Raw genomic sequence first — 15,263 nt, 5'->3', positions numbered from 1 at the left:
GCAGAGTCACTTCCTTTTCATACAAACATCCGTTCAACAGTTTGAAAATTTTTAGGCCCAAAGTCTCATAACATGGGTACTTATGAGGGACAAATGTATTTGCTGTTTCTGAAGTTAGTACACGACTTACGAGGGGGGGTTAGGACCAAGGTTCCCCAAAGTCTAGATGGGCAGTCGAATCACACCACCAGTGGCACTGGGATGGCCAGGTGAAGAGTGCAGGGGCTCAATGTTAACCAATGGAGCTCTCGGTTAAGGACTGCTTACGAGCAGGCCACTCTGCCTAGCCTGGCTACTACTGGATTCGCTCCTTTCAGAGTCCCCAGTGTACAAATTAAAAAGGATAGGGGCCAGCAAACAGCACTGTTTAAGACCGTTGGTCGTAGCCATTTTGGATGACACTGTACAGGTGCTTGTTTTAACCCGCACCCAGGTATCTCCATAAAGTGATCGGATTGCCTTCAGGAGTTTGGATGGAATTCCCAATTTGTCTAGTTTCCACCCTAGCCTTCTGCGATTAACTTTGTCGAAAGCTGTGCTGTAATCAATGAAACTGCAAAACAGTGGGGGGCTGTTCTTCTTTACTGCCTTGGACGATAGATAAGCTAACGCCAACACATTGTCCAGAGTCGAATACTGTGACCTAAAGCCTGACTGTTAAATGGAATGATACCTCTTTCTTCTGCCCAGGACACCAGGAGGAGGCGGGCATAAGGCCTTAGCTTCAAGGTCAAGCAGGGCGATGAGCTAGTAGTTTGATGGCTTCCGGCGGTCGCCTTTTATGAAGATGGGTGTCCAATATCAAGCCCCTCCAGGAATCTGGTGTCTTGGCTGTCGAGAAGATATGTTTGTAAAAAGGAGTTCGGGTTGCTGCCCAAAAGTCTGGGGCAATCCCAGTTTCTTTCTTAGGACAGACCTCAGTGTTGTGACCGATGATCCGCCCATTGGTCTGCTGCCTCTTTTTTTTTTTCTTTCTTGTAGGGCCTTACAGAGGGCTCGTTTACTGTTGAGTAGGTCTTTTGTTAGGCATTTGCTTCCTGCTGTTAATGGCCCTTTAGTGCTGGAGCGTTGGGGTTGAGGGTTTTCCAGCTTCAATTGGAGGTCCTCTATGATATTCTCCCAGTCCTTTATAGACGATAGGAGCATTGTTGGGGTACCCATCTGGTTCTGATCCAACCAGACTTGCATCTTCTTACCTATCTTCTCTGACCATTTTATCCTCCGCAGGACTTTATATTTTACTTCCCCTCTTGACTCTCCGATGGTTTGAAAGATGGTGGCTGTTGGTACTTCCAACTTGATCACCGCTCTTAATGGCCTATGGAAATTTTCCAACCTATCCTCGACTTCAAAATCTTTCAGTCTGGCCGAGATTGCTTCACTGACTATAATGTAGTCGATTCTTGAGATATCCCGGAAGTTTGGTTGGGGCTGCCAGGATGGCGTTTGTGCTTTTTTCAGCTTGTGATTTTTTAGGAGATTGTAGAGGTGTTCTGCCCGGTCTTTCCGCCGTGCAGGAGATATAGCCATATCAAGATCCCTCAAAATGAACTCCCCAGCTAGGATTACCTGACAGAATTTATGTTTATTTAAGAGGTCGTCTAGTTTCCTGAAAATTCATCCATAGAGTCTTTTGTAGTGGTCTGTACTGGATTGATATAACAATTTACTAACAGAAGGCGAAATGGATGAGAGTTGAGATTCAGGCCTCAAATCTGTAAAGCTTGTATCCCTGGTGTGGTTGGTTTCATGTCTGTGGCCACAAGGCTGCTGGTGTGTTTTATGAAAATTGATAGACCACCAGACGGTCGACCAAAGAAATTCCTTTTCATTGCAGGTACATGATGCTCGTAGTACCCTGTAAGTGCAATGCAGGTCAGGGCCCATGTCTCTTGGAAGCACAAGATATCTCCCTTTTCTAGAAACTGCTTTGTGTTTTCATTTTCTGTAATTTGGCTGATCCCTGCAATGTTCCATGAAATTATGGTTAGTTGCTCCTTGGATGGGGCTGCTCCCCTGGCCGGCTGCCTGCCAAGCATGGTACCGCAGCTGGTAAGAGTAATGGTGCAGTTTTCTTGGAGTTCTTGTTTGGTCCGGAGCATGAGGACTTGTATAAATAGCTCAATAGTTGTTTCAACAAGAAATCCTAATGTGAACGGGGTCCTTGGAGCCCGTCCAACGGCTGCTGTGAGACCCATGGCTGTTTGTCCAGTGCAGGACCGACCAGGGTCCTTTGTCCCTACTGTTTAATGCTAGGATGTGTGGATATTTTGCATGTGGCAGAGTCTTGACGTCTCTGCGTATTGTGACGATTTGTTCAAAGAGGCTTGTTGTGGTTCCTTTTGCTTTATCCACACCACTATGGATTCACCATGGGTGTCACCTTAGATGCTCATGAATCTAACCCATTCCAGGTCCCTTGGATGTTTCTAGTCCAGGGTGACGAGATGTTTAAAATGGCAGAGAATGTTGCTCCGGTTCAGAATATCATGCTGCCCCGTACTGTGATATCTCAGGGTAAGAACCACTTCATGGACATTTGTTAGGGAGAACTCTATTTCGATTGGTGACTCGTGGTACTCTCTACTAGGGGCCTGAACCTCAATCCTTGGTTCTTCTCGAAGCCTATCTGATTCTTAAAACTTGGCTGGGGTTGTGTTGGGCCATCCAGCTGTGGTGGTGTAATAACTGTCAATCCCTTGGAGGTTGTGTCTTCCCGTGCAGTGCTTGTTCCGGCTGTTAATTCGTGCCCTGAAGGTTGACTTGAATTCACGAGTGACTTTTAGCCAGTATTGCTTGGTAAAATTGTCTGCACTTGTTGATCTCCATGAGACGGGACAGAGGAGACTTCATTCATACCCCAGTTTTTAACTGAAAATATTGGATAAAACTGACTATTTTAGCAATTCCATGTGGGGGTGAGTGATCCAGCGATTGTCTTCCCCTTACTTTAGTTTTTTCAGTTGTTTAATCAGCTTTTTTTTTGCTCTCCTTGATAAGGGAGGATCAGACCTCACTGTTGTGCTAGGAGTGGGTTCTTGCAAATCAGCTACCGGAGCCTCAATGCACCTGCTTCCTCTACTGTTGTCCCTTTGTGTACTTTGAGTTGCATTGGTCTCGTGAGCAGTGCTCTCCGTCCTGTGTGCAAGATTGTATTTCGCACCGTCTGTTGACTTCGGGGCTGCGGGGATTCCTTTGTTTTTAGTCCCAGCCAGTTGGTAGTTGTTTGAAGTGGCCCTACCGTCAGTGATGCCGGGAGTCGGTATGTCCCTACTTCCTTTGACTATCTACACTATGTCGGCTAGGACCTCAGAAAGCGACGCCCACTTTTCCATAAGGATTAAGCAGGAGCATTCCCCAGGGTTGGAGACCAGGAGCTGAACAATCCTGTTTTACAGTTCTTCCACCCTGCTGGTTAGGTTGACTAGGCGAGGTCTATTTGGACCTCCATCTGTGATGATTGCCACAATAGTGCTCCATTTGTGGAGCGGTTTATCTCATTCGTAGGTAGTTTCTGGCAGATCTTCATTTGTGCTATTGTTGGAGGTGAAGTGATCTGCTTTAGAGTCCCACTGAGGCCCTATTAGCCCCAGCAAGTTTGGGGTTAGTTCTAGAGTTCTTTCAATCTTTTGGACCAGTTTTTGGAGGAACGAGGCTGTGAGATCCCCTACCACTTGAGATTCTGGAGTCAGGTCATCTAGAAGCAGCACTGGGCTTGTGGCCGATTGTAAGGTCTTACGGCTCACTCCATTCTGGATGTCTTGATTGTGGCATTTGGTCCAGTGAATTTGAGCCACTATCAAGGGGAAGTGATACTCTTTAGATAGAGCTGTTTCATCTTTCCCGCCAATCATGTGGTTGGAAACCTTTTCTTTACATGGGGGTGTAATTTTGCTGCACGGTGATTCATTAGTCACAAGCAGCCATTTCCGCTCACATGACTTAATAATACTTCGGGGGTATGTGGGCCATCGGAAAGCTTTCTGCTTGGACTTTTGGAGCAAGTCTCTTGTGAGATGCACGGATCGTGACAAAAAGGTGTTGTGTCCAGAGGTTCATCCTTTTGCCAACCAGGAGTAGTGCCATGGGTGGTGCTAAGGTGGCCATTTTTTTTTTAAGAAGTGCCTGATCGTCCCCCTTTGTGAGACATCCTGTGGGATTTTGTTTAAGCTCTCTGATAGGAATATACTCCTTGTTATTCTTTTGGTTGGCAATTGTCGGTTAGCAGTTTCTTCAGGAGTCATTGTACGTGGTCAACCCTTCTTTTTAGATCCCATCTTACTAGTAAAGCGCTAATAAATCGCAGGCTAGTACATTGGCTATCTGGATGTTTGACCTAAGCAGATGTGATTAGGTTAATCGCAGAGGGATTTAAGGGTACAAGGGGTACAGGGGTGTTTATTCCCCTGAATGTGTCAACGGTTTATTTGTACTGAGGTTTTGGGGACCCCCATGCTTCGGCTGTTGGCAGTAATGCTGATGTCAGGGCGCTCCACCAACTGTCCGCAGCTCTTTGGTGCTCCTCTCTGCGTTCTGCTCCTGATTGAGGAGTTGCAAGCACGTAGATCAGCTCGCAGGTGGGCCTCGATGCTTCCCTCACGCTGCTCTCCGCTCAGCCGCTCTGCCGTGCAGCCTGCCGGCTCAAGCCAGATACAGCGGCAGATCATGGCAGTTGTCCAGTGACAGTGATGTGCAACAGCTGAGACCGGGGGAGCAGGGGGCCAGAAATGGAGTTGCAGCATCTGTTCAGCACTTGGCGGCTCTTGGAGCTGGGGCTGGAGCCGGAGGTTTAGCTGGAGCGGACAACCAGTTTGGATGGTTAAAGCACAGATTGCACACCTCTTGCGAGCATGCTTGGAAAAGCAGGTGTTGACAGGAGCAAGTGGGGACACCCCAGAGGAGCAGCAAACCACACCCGGTCTAACCAGTCCGTCTCCGTGGCACCTGGGACCCACGCTTCGCTGTAGCCTGCTGCGGCTGCCGCACTTGATCGCTCTCTGCTCTCTGCAGCCACTTCCGCAGCCGCGATCCTCCGGTTGCAGCACTGCACTGCGTAGAGGCACTGCACTGAGTAGAGGGGGCAGTGGTAAGTGGCGGGGACGGAGAACCTCAGCACATGCCCCCCTCTTGGCACAAGTCCCTCTCACCGGTAATCTGGAGTAATCCGGGATAAACCAAGGTTCCGTGTGCTCCGTTTGCCGGCACAGCTACGCATCAGCAAGATCCGGTGTGGGGTCGGGAAAGCAAAGATGGCCGGGTTGGCTGTGATGTGGCCCGCATTAGATGCGTGCGATAGGTAAAACACGCTACACCTCTCCAGCATCTCCAGCCCGAGCTTCAGCCCTTCACAATCACAGCCCTACGTCTAGTCATCTCTTCCGAAATGCAACTTCACATACGCATACTTTGCTACCAAACTTCCAAGTTTTTAATAAAACCATTATGAAGCTGTGGAGTTCGTAATGTTCAACTCTCAGACCATATACTCTTTATGGCTTTACTACACTTACAATGCCCAAGATTGGGCTTAGATACTGTAGTGGTACAGGGCTCATGCCATTGTACCCTCACCTTAGGGCTAGTGCACCTTGCTACCTTTTACAAGGGGCTTACCTGTGGATGGAAACAGGAAACAGCTTTTACTCCAATGTTTTTACTTTGTATAACATTTACCATACTTTTTTCACATTGTTAAGACTACTGGCACGCAAGTCTCTACAACACAAGCCTTTACACTACATTTTGCAGGCTTCCTCTGTCTACATTTTCAGCATATGCAGGTGATTTAATTTTGATATCCAGGAACACCAAAATTAACGACGTAACTGGAAGCTTTCAATAAAGCTAAAACAAAGTTAATTATACATGGCTAATGGGTAAATCAAATATTGAACATGTAAATGAGTATTTTTGAGGGATTAATAATTAACAGCAATTTGAAGTGGTAGGGAGTCTGTCATAAGTTAGCTCAATGGCGCATTAAACTGAGATTCTAAGTTAGATTTTTTTTTAAATGAGGAGTTCTAAAATGTATGGATTATGTATACGTTGCGACACAAAGCATGGACCCCACATTTAAATTGATAGGTTAGCCATGATTAATAGTGACTTGATATCAGTCATTAACCCCTTCACTGCGGCGGCTATTCCGCCGCAGTGCTAAGGGGGCGGGCGGCCGCATGCTGGTGACGGAACCACTCAGTCACCAGCGTCGGTTGACCTGTGCTTGTGACGGAGCGGTTCCGTCATGGCCCACCCCGCTCAATAGAACGTCAGCGCAGGCGCGAAATTCGCACCGCGCAGGCGCACCGAGCGGGCCATGACGGAACCACTCCGTCATCAGCACAGCTCACCCGTAGCTGATGACGGAGCGGTTCCGTCATCAGCACTTAAGGGGTTAAAGCCTTTTTAAGCTACTTTAGTTTATCAGTTTCTGATGATATTGAACATACATTGGCCTTGCTATTTTTGCATGTGATGTTCTAATAAATGAGTTTTAATCAATACAAAAAAAATGGTTAAATAGCAATTGGATTGCATAGTAACATGGAGAGCAAAACAATGGTGCTGAGTGGGAGAGAATGATAGTAAATTCAAGAACAGATGTGTCTATTTCTTCTCAAAAGCACACTTATCCAGCTAAAATGATAACTTTCACCTAGGTAATGGCCATGCCAAATCCAGAACCCAGATTTGGTACAACTTTTACCAGGAGAAGAGTGGGTATAAGAACTGTTAGACATACATTGCTCAAACATATATGAAAGTCTGCTTACATGATAGCCTTGTTCTCACATGAGGTGTACACTGAAATCAACGGTATGTACTTTACTGACACGTGCTATAGATAAAATTAATATTTAGTTGTAGTTTCATCCACCTCCTTAACAAAATAACAGGGATTAGAAATAAAACAACCACTGGCAAAATCAATAGATCTTTCCTTTGGCACCTACTGGCTTAGTCAATTGTTTATGCCTTGCTTCTACGCATCAGAGAAGCGGATGCTGTGCAACATGGTAATAAATAGGAAAAAAAGACTGCACGCACAGCTGAGTCACTTTGTAACTGTGCATACCTGCATGTGTTCGCTGACAAAATGAAAAGTGTTTCTTTTTCGGTTTGCTTCCCGATTAGAGTTGGATTGCCTCAAAAATATATAGATCACGGGCAGGTGTGGGAAGCAACATGAAGGGTAGAATCACAGAAGGCAGGGATACAACATATGGGTGTATGGGGGAAGAAACACTGAGGGCACAGGTGAGGGGGAGCAAAACAGACAACACGGGTGGCGAACCAAATGGAGATAGAGCAATGTGTAGAGGGGTGGAAGCGAATGAACAAGACCCAGAAAGTGAAATTAAAGCACACAGAAAAGCAGCTCGAAGGGTAAAGCTATATAAAAGTGAAAGCATACTTTAAAAAAGGCTCGAAAGAAAGTTGTGGGAAATTACATTTTTATGTTATGAAAAGAAATATACCAAGAGAAGCGGTAAAAAGCACGCACTCATATAGAATAACTTGGAAAAGTAATGTGCTGGGAGAAGTGGGAAAATACAGAGAACATTGTAAATGCATGCATGCTCATGGAGTGGTTTTTTACCAAAAGAAAGTTCCAGAAAACTAGACACTCATTGAAGGATGAAAGGAGTAAGTCAGAGATGATAATAAGGTTAACCTCCACTGGAGGAACAAAGACTAGATCGACGGGGTAAAGAAATAAAACCACGATTAAGAAAGTAAGAAAATAAGTCACAAAAAAATCCAATGGGAAGTAATGGACGGAGTTGCTTTCCATGTCAATAAGTCTTTCGCAACCAGACTGGGAGGAGTTAACCTAAAAATAGAATTGATCGGCTATAAGTCATGAACAGCGCACACAGAACTGCCAGGACAACATTTCAAAACATTACTTTCTTAGGGTAAGTGCCCTCATATTTTTGACCCTGTGTAAATTATGGGTAGGGAAGGCTTATGTCAACCTTCTTTAATGTGAAATTGTGTCTACATTTTACATTTGAGAAACAGATTAGCATCAGCTTTTGGTAATTTGCTATTATGGCCTTTTTACATTATTACTTTTAGTGTTCTTGTAGCATAGGTTTGATCAATGGAAAAATAGAAAGAGGACCTACAAACCAAGGGGAAAGAGTTTTAAACAGTAAAATAAAATCTCCCCTCCGGAAGTCAATGGTCCACACATCTATTCCTCAAACACTTGCTCAGGCAGACCTCAATCTTACAACCGAACTCAACATCTACAATCAACACTAGAACCACATAAGTATCAAAATGCACAGATGTAATGACTTTTTTGCCAGCACTGTATCCGATTTATAGATCACACATATAAAGTATATGTTAACATTTCTATGTCAATAGGATTAGCGATATAAAGGTTAAAAACAATTGATAGAGCATAAATTCAAAACATAAAACTATAACCTCACAATATGGAGCAAAGAATATGAAAAGATAGAAAACGTGAAAGGTAAATACAACAGGAGAAACAAGTAACAACACACAAGTCTATTCAAATGATACTAATCTGTTGTGATCATTGGCAAAGAGACATGAGGTTTCCAAATAATAATCATCTATTGTATCAGAATGTTGGACAGAATTAGTACACAAATATGTCAACACATTTCAGTGGAATATGTCACGGCTGCAAGCACCGGGACGCCTCTTTACTGAGGCAGCTGTTGCGCTATACAAGTTCACCTAATAATAATATGTAGATAGCTGGCACCTTCTTCAGGACTAAACATAAAATACTATTTCCCACAAATGTTCAGATTGGAAATTGTTAAGAACATGCATAGAAAATATATGACAATAATTATTACAATTATCTATAATCCAAATGAAGTTCTAAAAGCATTTAATCAATTTGCAGTGCATCCAACACTAAAGAGGTACTCTGGAAAGTCAATATTAGTTCATCATACAATTCAAACTGATTACAACCATCCGCCCACGCATTAAGGCCACTATCACAAGTTTCATAGTTGCTAGAAAACCAAGGCACCTCTCCATAGGCATTTGATAATGATGCCTATGAGAGAAGTGCTTTGGTTTTCTAGCAATTATGAAACCTGCATCAACGTATTTGTGTACTTAATCAGTCCAACATTGTGGTATAAAACATGATTTGGAAACCTCATATATCTTGCTCAATGACCAAAACAGATTAGTGTCACTTGGATAGATTTGTCCGTTATCTTACTTGATTCACCCCTTCTATTCATGTTTAAGTTTCTTTATCTAATCTTCGTCTTAGTAACAACTGAAATGAAGTAAGTGACATTGGTTTCAAAAGTAGAGATTTACTTCCAAATTGTAACTATCGAAACCGCTTATTTTGGAAGCAGATCAGATAATTTCAAAGGCAGATATTTTACCAGTGCCATTCACAGAAATCTCTCATGCCTTGTAACATTGTTCTGGGACTTAAAAAAAAACATGTAAACCAAAATACATCTCAGAAGTATTAATGTAAAATGAAAAATATTGGGGATATTTTTTATTAAAACAGTTCTTAATGTATGAATGCAAACAAGTGTGTGTGTATATATAATACTATAAGCCGTGGGGCAGAGCCTACTTGCCCAGCATTTGTGCATTAAGAAATAACCATAAATGCAGAATTTCTCTTCTAGCGTAATCTTGCAGAATTTTAGACTGTTCCGCATGATTACGCTATACTGAATTAGGCCCAACCCTAGTACACATCTGGCAACATGAAGTCAGGCACGGTTGTTCATGTACAAAGATGCTGAAATACTTGATTTCATATACTAGTTAACTAGTATACTACTGTTACTTTTTTTGAGCTAATCCATTCAAATTCTGAATTTCTTCTTCCAAACTAACATCGCGCCTGTCTCTGAAGAAGGCTTCAGTGACAACACTTGTAAAGAAGGACCATAAGTAAAGTATGATCACAGTATTTGATGAATGTAAAGAGAAATGCAAATAGTTGGGAGGTGCGGGACAATGGAGGGAGAGTCAAAAGAGTAACAGTAACAAAATAAATATTTTGAATAAACACATTTATAGAGTTTGCAACAACCAACAGTAAAACTAGTAAAGAATGTACAACCATGAACATAACTGGAAAAACAGGAGCCCTCAGCTAATTGAATGGAAATACATTATACAGTGACACTTATCAGTGTAAGATAGCTAGGGAGATAGACAGATAGATCACAAATGGCAGGTTTTCTGTCAGACCTGCTGTCTTCAATCAATTTCTGATCACAAATGGCAGGTTTTCTGTCAGACCTGTTGTCTTCAATCGATTTCTGATATCTTCAGTACCCCATCCCACTCTTTGGTAACAGAACAAAAAATTACAACATACTACCTTTTTGTATAAACATTTATTTGTTCTCCTCAAAGTTTATACTGTGAAAATAAGCTTTTTCACACTTCACACACAGATAATCAAAACAAAAAAGGAGTTTCAGATTCCTCTAGCAAGTTAGTCGGTGCTTAAAGTATATCACACTTCTGCCTTCATACTGCAGCAATGAGGGTTCAGTTTACTAATAATCCACACTACACTACACAAAAAAAGGAATATTACTAAACTGACTCACTCAATTATTGTTCTGAAAATAGTGGCAGGGAACTAGGAAGACACATTTTAAAAATCAAGGATAGTTTTCTATTTCTAAAAACTTTAAAATCAGTTTTCTTTCCTTTCCCATCTCAATCAACTTTGCGTTTTTTAGCAGATGCTGGTTCATCATCATCCACATCCGAAGTTTCTGCCTCTTTTTCTTCATCTGGTAAAAAGTTTACTTTACTTGCACTCTGTGGTGCATCTTCGCCATTGTCCTGGTATATGTTAGACCATTTTATAGCCATATCCAACTCGGGAGGTGGTGGCTTTTTTTCCTCAGTTCTGTAAACCTCTGGTGGTGGCACTGCATTTGTTTGCCAGATTTTGAACTCTTTAGGAGGCTCCTCAGGCGCTTTCTTCACCCATCGGTCCCAATCAATTTGCTTGTTAAGAGGGTTGTAGAGAAATGATGGTCTGGACACTGTCTGGAAGAGATCATCTGGTTTCGGTAAGTTATTCCCATCTCCCTGAGCTGTAGAGAGCTGCTTGGAGGTTGCCCTACTGCTTTCGTCCCTCTTCAACTTGTCCCGGTTGTGTTTTGAATTATCCAAAGCATCATCACTGCTGTCTGAATCAGAATTACTATCGTAAGCAGCAAAAAAACTTAAGGGATCCTTCTCTTCCCCAGCCATAGTATTCCGCCAAAGGCTAAATGCACTACACAATTCACCAATCACAAATAGCTTATATGGGGTGGGTCCAGGAAGAAATGATCCAGGATAATTACTATTGACTGCAGTCAGGTCCGTACCGCTGGTCTTTTGCTGGAAAGGTCTGGCTCCCGCTCTAACACATGAATAAGGAAATGAGAAAAAAAAATGGATGAGGTTGGGGAAGCTACAAGCAAAAAATACAAACAACCTTAATCAAGCTGCTGCAGTAGATTTAAAATACATTTCATCAATGATTACAATAATACTTCGTTTCAGTGTATAATAATGCTATTTCGCTGGGTTTGCTAATTGTACTAATAATTTGATTGTTGCTACTTAAAATTTATTTCAACACATAGGTGAACATAAAATGCAGGATTTCGTTCCCCCCAGTTTCACTGCACAAAATACTTAAACTAAATCTATCATAAGAATATTAAAAAAAACTGTTTTTGTGGATTAATAATGGATAATTCACAAAAACATCATCAGGTTGAAATCTCCAAAATACATGGCGTCCTTGTAAGTTATTACTGAGGTAATGTAATATAAAGGGCATATCCATTCACACATCAACTACATCTAAAACGGTTACATGGTTAGAAAGTATTTGATGAGCCATGACGGCCCAGAAAAGAAAAGCAGATTATTATTAAGATTATCTTGTGTCAATGTTAAAGGGCACACTGATCCGCTATCTTCCTTGGTATCCAAAGACCTCTCTGGTCTTCACAGTCCCAGAGGTGTGGGTAAATGCCAACCACCACGCCCCCTCTTTATTTTGGTTCTACATAGGCATGGGGTCATTGGGGAATTCCAAGCAGTGGTAAAAAGCAGCTCTTATAGAAGCTCTGTTACTAAGGGGAGCCAGCCCTAGGCTCACCATGCGCGTTAGGTATTAGGAAGGCCCCAGAGAATGGGGGGGCATGGTCGCAGAATACCAGAAAAAGGACTGGAGGAGAGGGAAAACATAAAATACAATTGGAGATGGTTACTTGTTGATATGGTTCAGGTTTCCACCTTGGAGTTCCAAGTACATCATAGACAACCTGAGTGGCATCAACTGTCCATGTGAGGTCACTTTGAAACCCCTGGTGGAAAACAACCTCCTTATTGAAAGTTACTCAGCTATATATTCTGACCACTACTCCATCTTAGCTGCTATATTTTTCTAACTGCAAATCAGCAAGTATGCTCTAAATGCCACACACATCCATTGTATGCAGTTCCACATGAAGGGAATTAGTCGTACCAGCACAGGATCAAGAACCATAGATTAGTGTTCCTTCACTATGGGTAACAATGACTCTCAGAGCCTAGCCAAAAAACAAAAGGGCAGTGCAGACATTACCCATTTGTGACTTCATAGTATAGAGGTTTTCCCTTTTCGCAATCATTGACTATTTTACAAAATTCTAGCATATCTTATGCAAGAATTAAAGCTGTATTATTGCCTTAGCAAGCAATGAAAAACTGTGTTAAAAAAAATGGGGATATAGTAATGACGCAAGATTTGCTTAAACAGGTAGTTAAAATGTTCTCAGTTTCATTAAAATGGCACTAATTTGCAAACCTTGAAAAAAAATTATAGAAGAAAGGTGTTTTCAGGTGCAAAGTGGGAGAAATATAGTTAAAGGAGAGAGTTGGTTTTGGCGGAATGTTGGGGGTGGGCAGGTTTTAAAGTTTAGCCCAAAAAGGTGTAGCCAAGAGAGAGGCAATGCTGCTGAGGATTCCTTGGTGGGATCCAAGATGTCTTCCCAGGTACTATGTAGCATGTTCATTTAAAGGTATGGAGTGGGAATGACAGTTGGGCTCTATAATGTACCACTCAAAATAGAAAACACTTAGCCAACGAATGTGGGCAAAAGTCATATGTAGTTGACTAAACTACAAATGGTGTATTTCAATGCACTTTGTTTTTTTTCTTAAACGTTAACTCATTTCTCATTCCAACATGTAACTGTAATGCTTTACCCTTTGTTTCTTCAATGAACATACATACATATATGCCTTTTTGGGTGATTCAGATCTATTCTTTCAAAATGTTTGACTTCCCAATGTTCATACTAAGTTCTGATTTACTTTAAACTTCTTCTTTCAAGCGTGCGGTTTTCCTTAACCTAGTATCATATTTTTCACATAGTTCTGAAAAAGTGAAGTCAGAACAAGTTGCATACCTTTGGTGATGCTTTTTTCTAGTGAATACTCAAACTATAGGATTCCTCAACTTTAGACTATTCTCAAGCGCCAGACTGGATCCGTACACTTTCATAGGAGTGCTCCAGTGCGCTACTAGGTGGAGTCTTGTGGCCTTTGTTCCACCCTAGAAGTGGAAGTGAGCAGAGTTGCATGCAAGTTCCACCACTGCTGGCCAACATCAATTTCTTGCTTGAATTCTTTCTGTGCTCTTGACGTGAAGATCAAAGCAAAAGCAATTGTCAGAACCAATGTACAGGATCTCCAATCTGAGTCATTTTTTATAGTTAGTTAAAGAGGCCACTCCACAGGCTGTGGAGGCGAAAGGGAAGTGAGGCATCTGCAGTTAGCAGCATCCACCAGAAAGAGTGTCACTGAAGGTAAGTAACTTGTTCTTCTAATGGATACTTCTAATCACAGACTCTTCACCTATAGAAAAGACAACAAAGCAGTTCCTCCCAAGGTGGAGAGTCTGTGGAGTGAGATCAAATAAAAAGGTTGTGCAGTATTGAACTGGCAAAATGTCCTTCCCATCAGAACTGGCTGTTAAGGCAGTAATATTTTGAGAACGAGTGCAATGACACCCATGTCGTGGAATGACATATGCCCAAGCTAGCAACTCTGGACACTAATGCAGTGGTGGCAGCATTACTGTGGTGGAATGGGCTCTTAGTCCTTTATGGGGCTGCTTTTTGGCCAATGCGTAATTCTCTTTAGGAAAAAGGCTTTCCACCTCTGCCATAAGATCGTCACAACCTTGCTTTTCTTTGCCCCAGACACCCCTAAAAAAAAACAAAATCAAATCTACCTGATGGTCTTTGGTGCAACCAATGTGCAATCAATGTAAAACATTAAAGGTCTCGTGGGGTTCAGCCGATGGAGTCTCTCCTCCTCTGTGAGGTGGGGCAAAAACGCTAGAAGAGTGATGGCTTGTTCACTGTGAAAAGGAGTCACGGCTTTCAGCTAGAAGGCTGCACAGGTACTCGGCACCAGTTTTTCCAGAAAATAGGTGGTGTACAGCTGTCCATCAACTCAAGGGAGATGCATATGAGGAACATCAGGAACAAGTTAATGTCACACGGAGACAGTTTAAATGGCGGGGGGGGGAAGAAGAGAGATACGAGTGTCACACCTTTAACAAACCACATAAAATCAGGCACTTTGTAGAAGGACGTTTAGTCCAAAAACCATAAAATGGCTGAAAGGGACAACAAATACCATTCAATAGAAATTAATGCAAGACCTTGTTACGCTAGGAAGAACAAACAATGTATCCAGCAGCTTGGCTTGTAAGGGGTCATTGCTGCTGACTCCATTCAAGACCACAATTTTGTCCCAGTGGAAGGTTTAAATGGACTTTGCAGAGGGACACCTGGCAGCATGAATGACATCCACAACCTCAGGTGGTAGATTAAACACAGTCAACTACTGCAGCTCAATCTCCACACATGGAGATCTTGATTGTGCAAGTTCTCGATAAGAACTGTGTCTTGCCGATGTGAGAAAAGATCCACCCAAAGCTGTAGCCTTATCAGGCCTGTCTAAACAAGTGGCCTGCTACTTTCATATCCGTAGGAATTCGCATTACTGCAGAGTGATCAGGTCATTACCAGGTCATATAGTTCTGCGGTCCATAATAGTGGATTGGGCTAGCTCATGTAGTCTGTGGACTTGGCACCAGGCTATTTCCAGAGAAATACAGAACTCTAGCACAAAAAGGGGGTGTAGTTTGTGCCTTTTTAGGAGGTAAAAATGGGGCTCTCCAACCACAAAGACAAATGTTT

The 15,263-nt window shown here is 42.5% G+C and overlaps 1 protein-coding gene across 7 annotated transcripts in view; it reads right to left on the bottom strand.

Moving 5' to 3' along the window:
- Window positions 1–8,285: 8,285 nt before the first annotated feature.
- LOC147698511 (UPF0690 protein C1orf52 homolog B-like) overlaps window positions 8,286–15,263 on the bottom strand; it is a 273,572-nt gene continuing 266,594 nt past the window's right edge. For 6 of the 7 annotated variants that reach the window (XM_086935097.1, XM_086935098.1, XM_086935101.1 and 3 more), the window contains one exon: window positions 10,371–11,416. In XM_086935097.1, the coding sequence (XP_086791223.1) occupies window positions 10,717–11,416 (700 nt within the window). In that variant the 3' untranslated portion in view covers window positions 10,371–10,716. Of the gene's footprint in view, window positions 11,417–15,263 lie in introns of all 7 variants that reach the window. The other variant, XM_086935100.1, reaches the window with a different exon arrangement.

The sequence above is a fragment of the Lissotriton vulgaris genome, chromosome 8 (assembly GCF_964263255.1).
Source record: "Lissotriton vulgaris chromosome 8, aLisVul1.2, whole genome shotgun sequence".
Taxonomy (NCBI): Eukaryota; Metazoa; Chordata; class Amphibia; order Caudata; family Salamandridae; genus Lissotriton; species Lissotriton vulgaris.
This window is presented reverse-complemented; position numbering and strand designations above follow the sequence as displayed.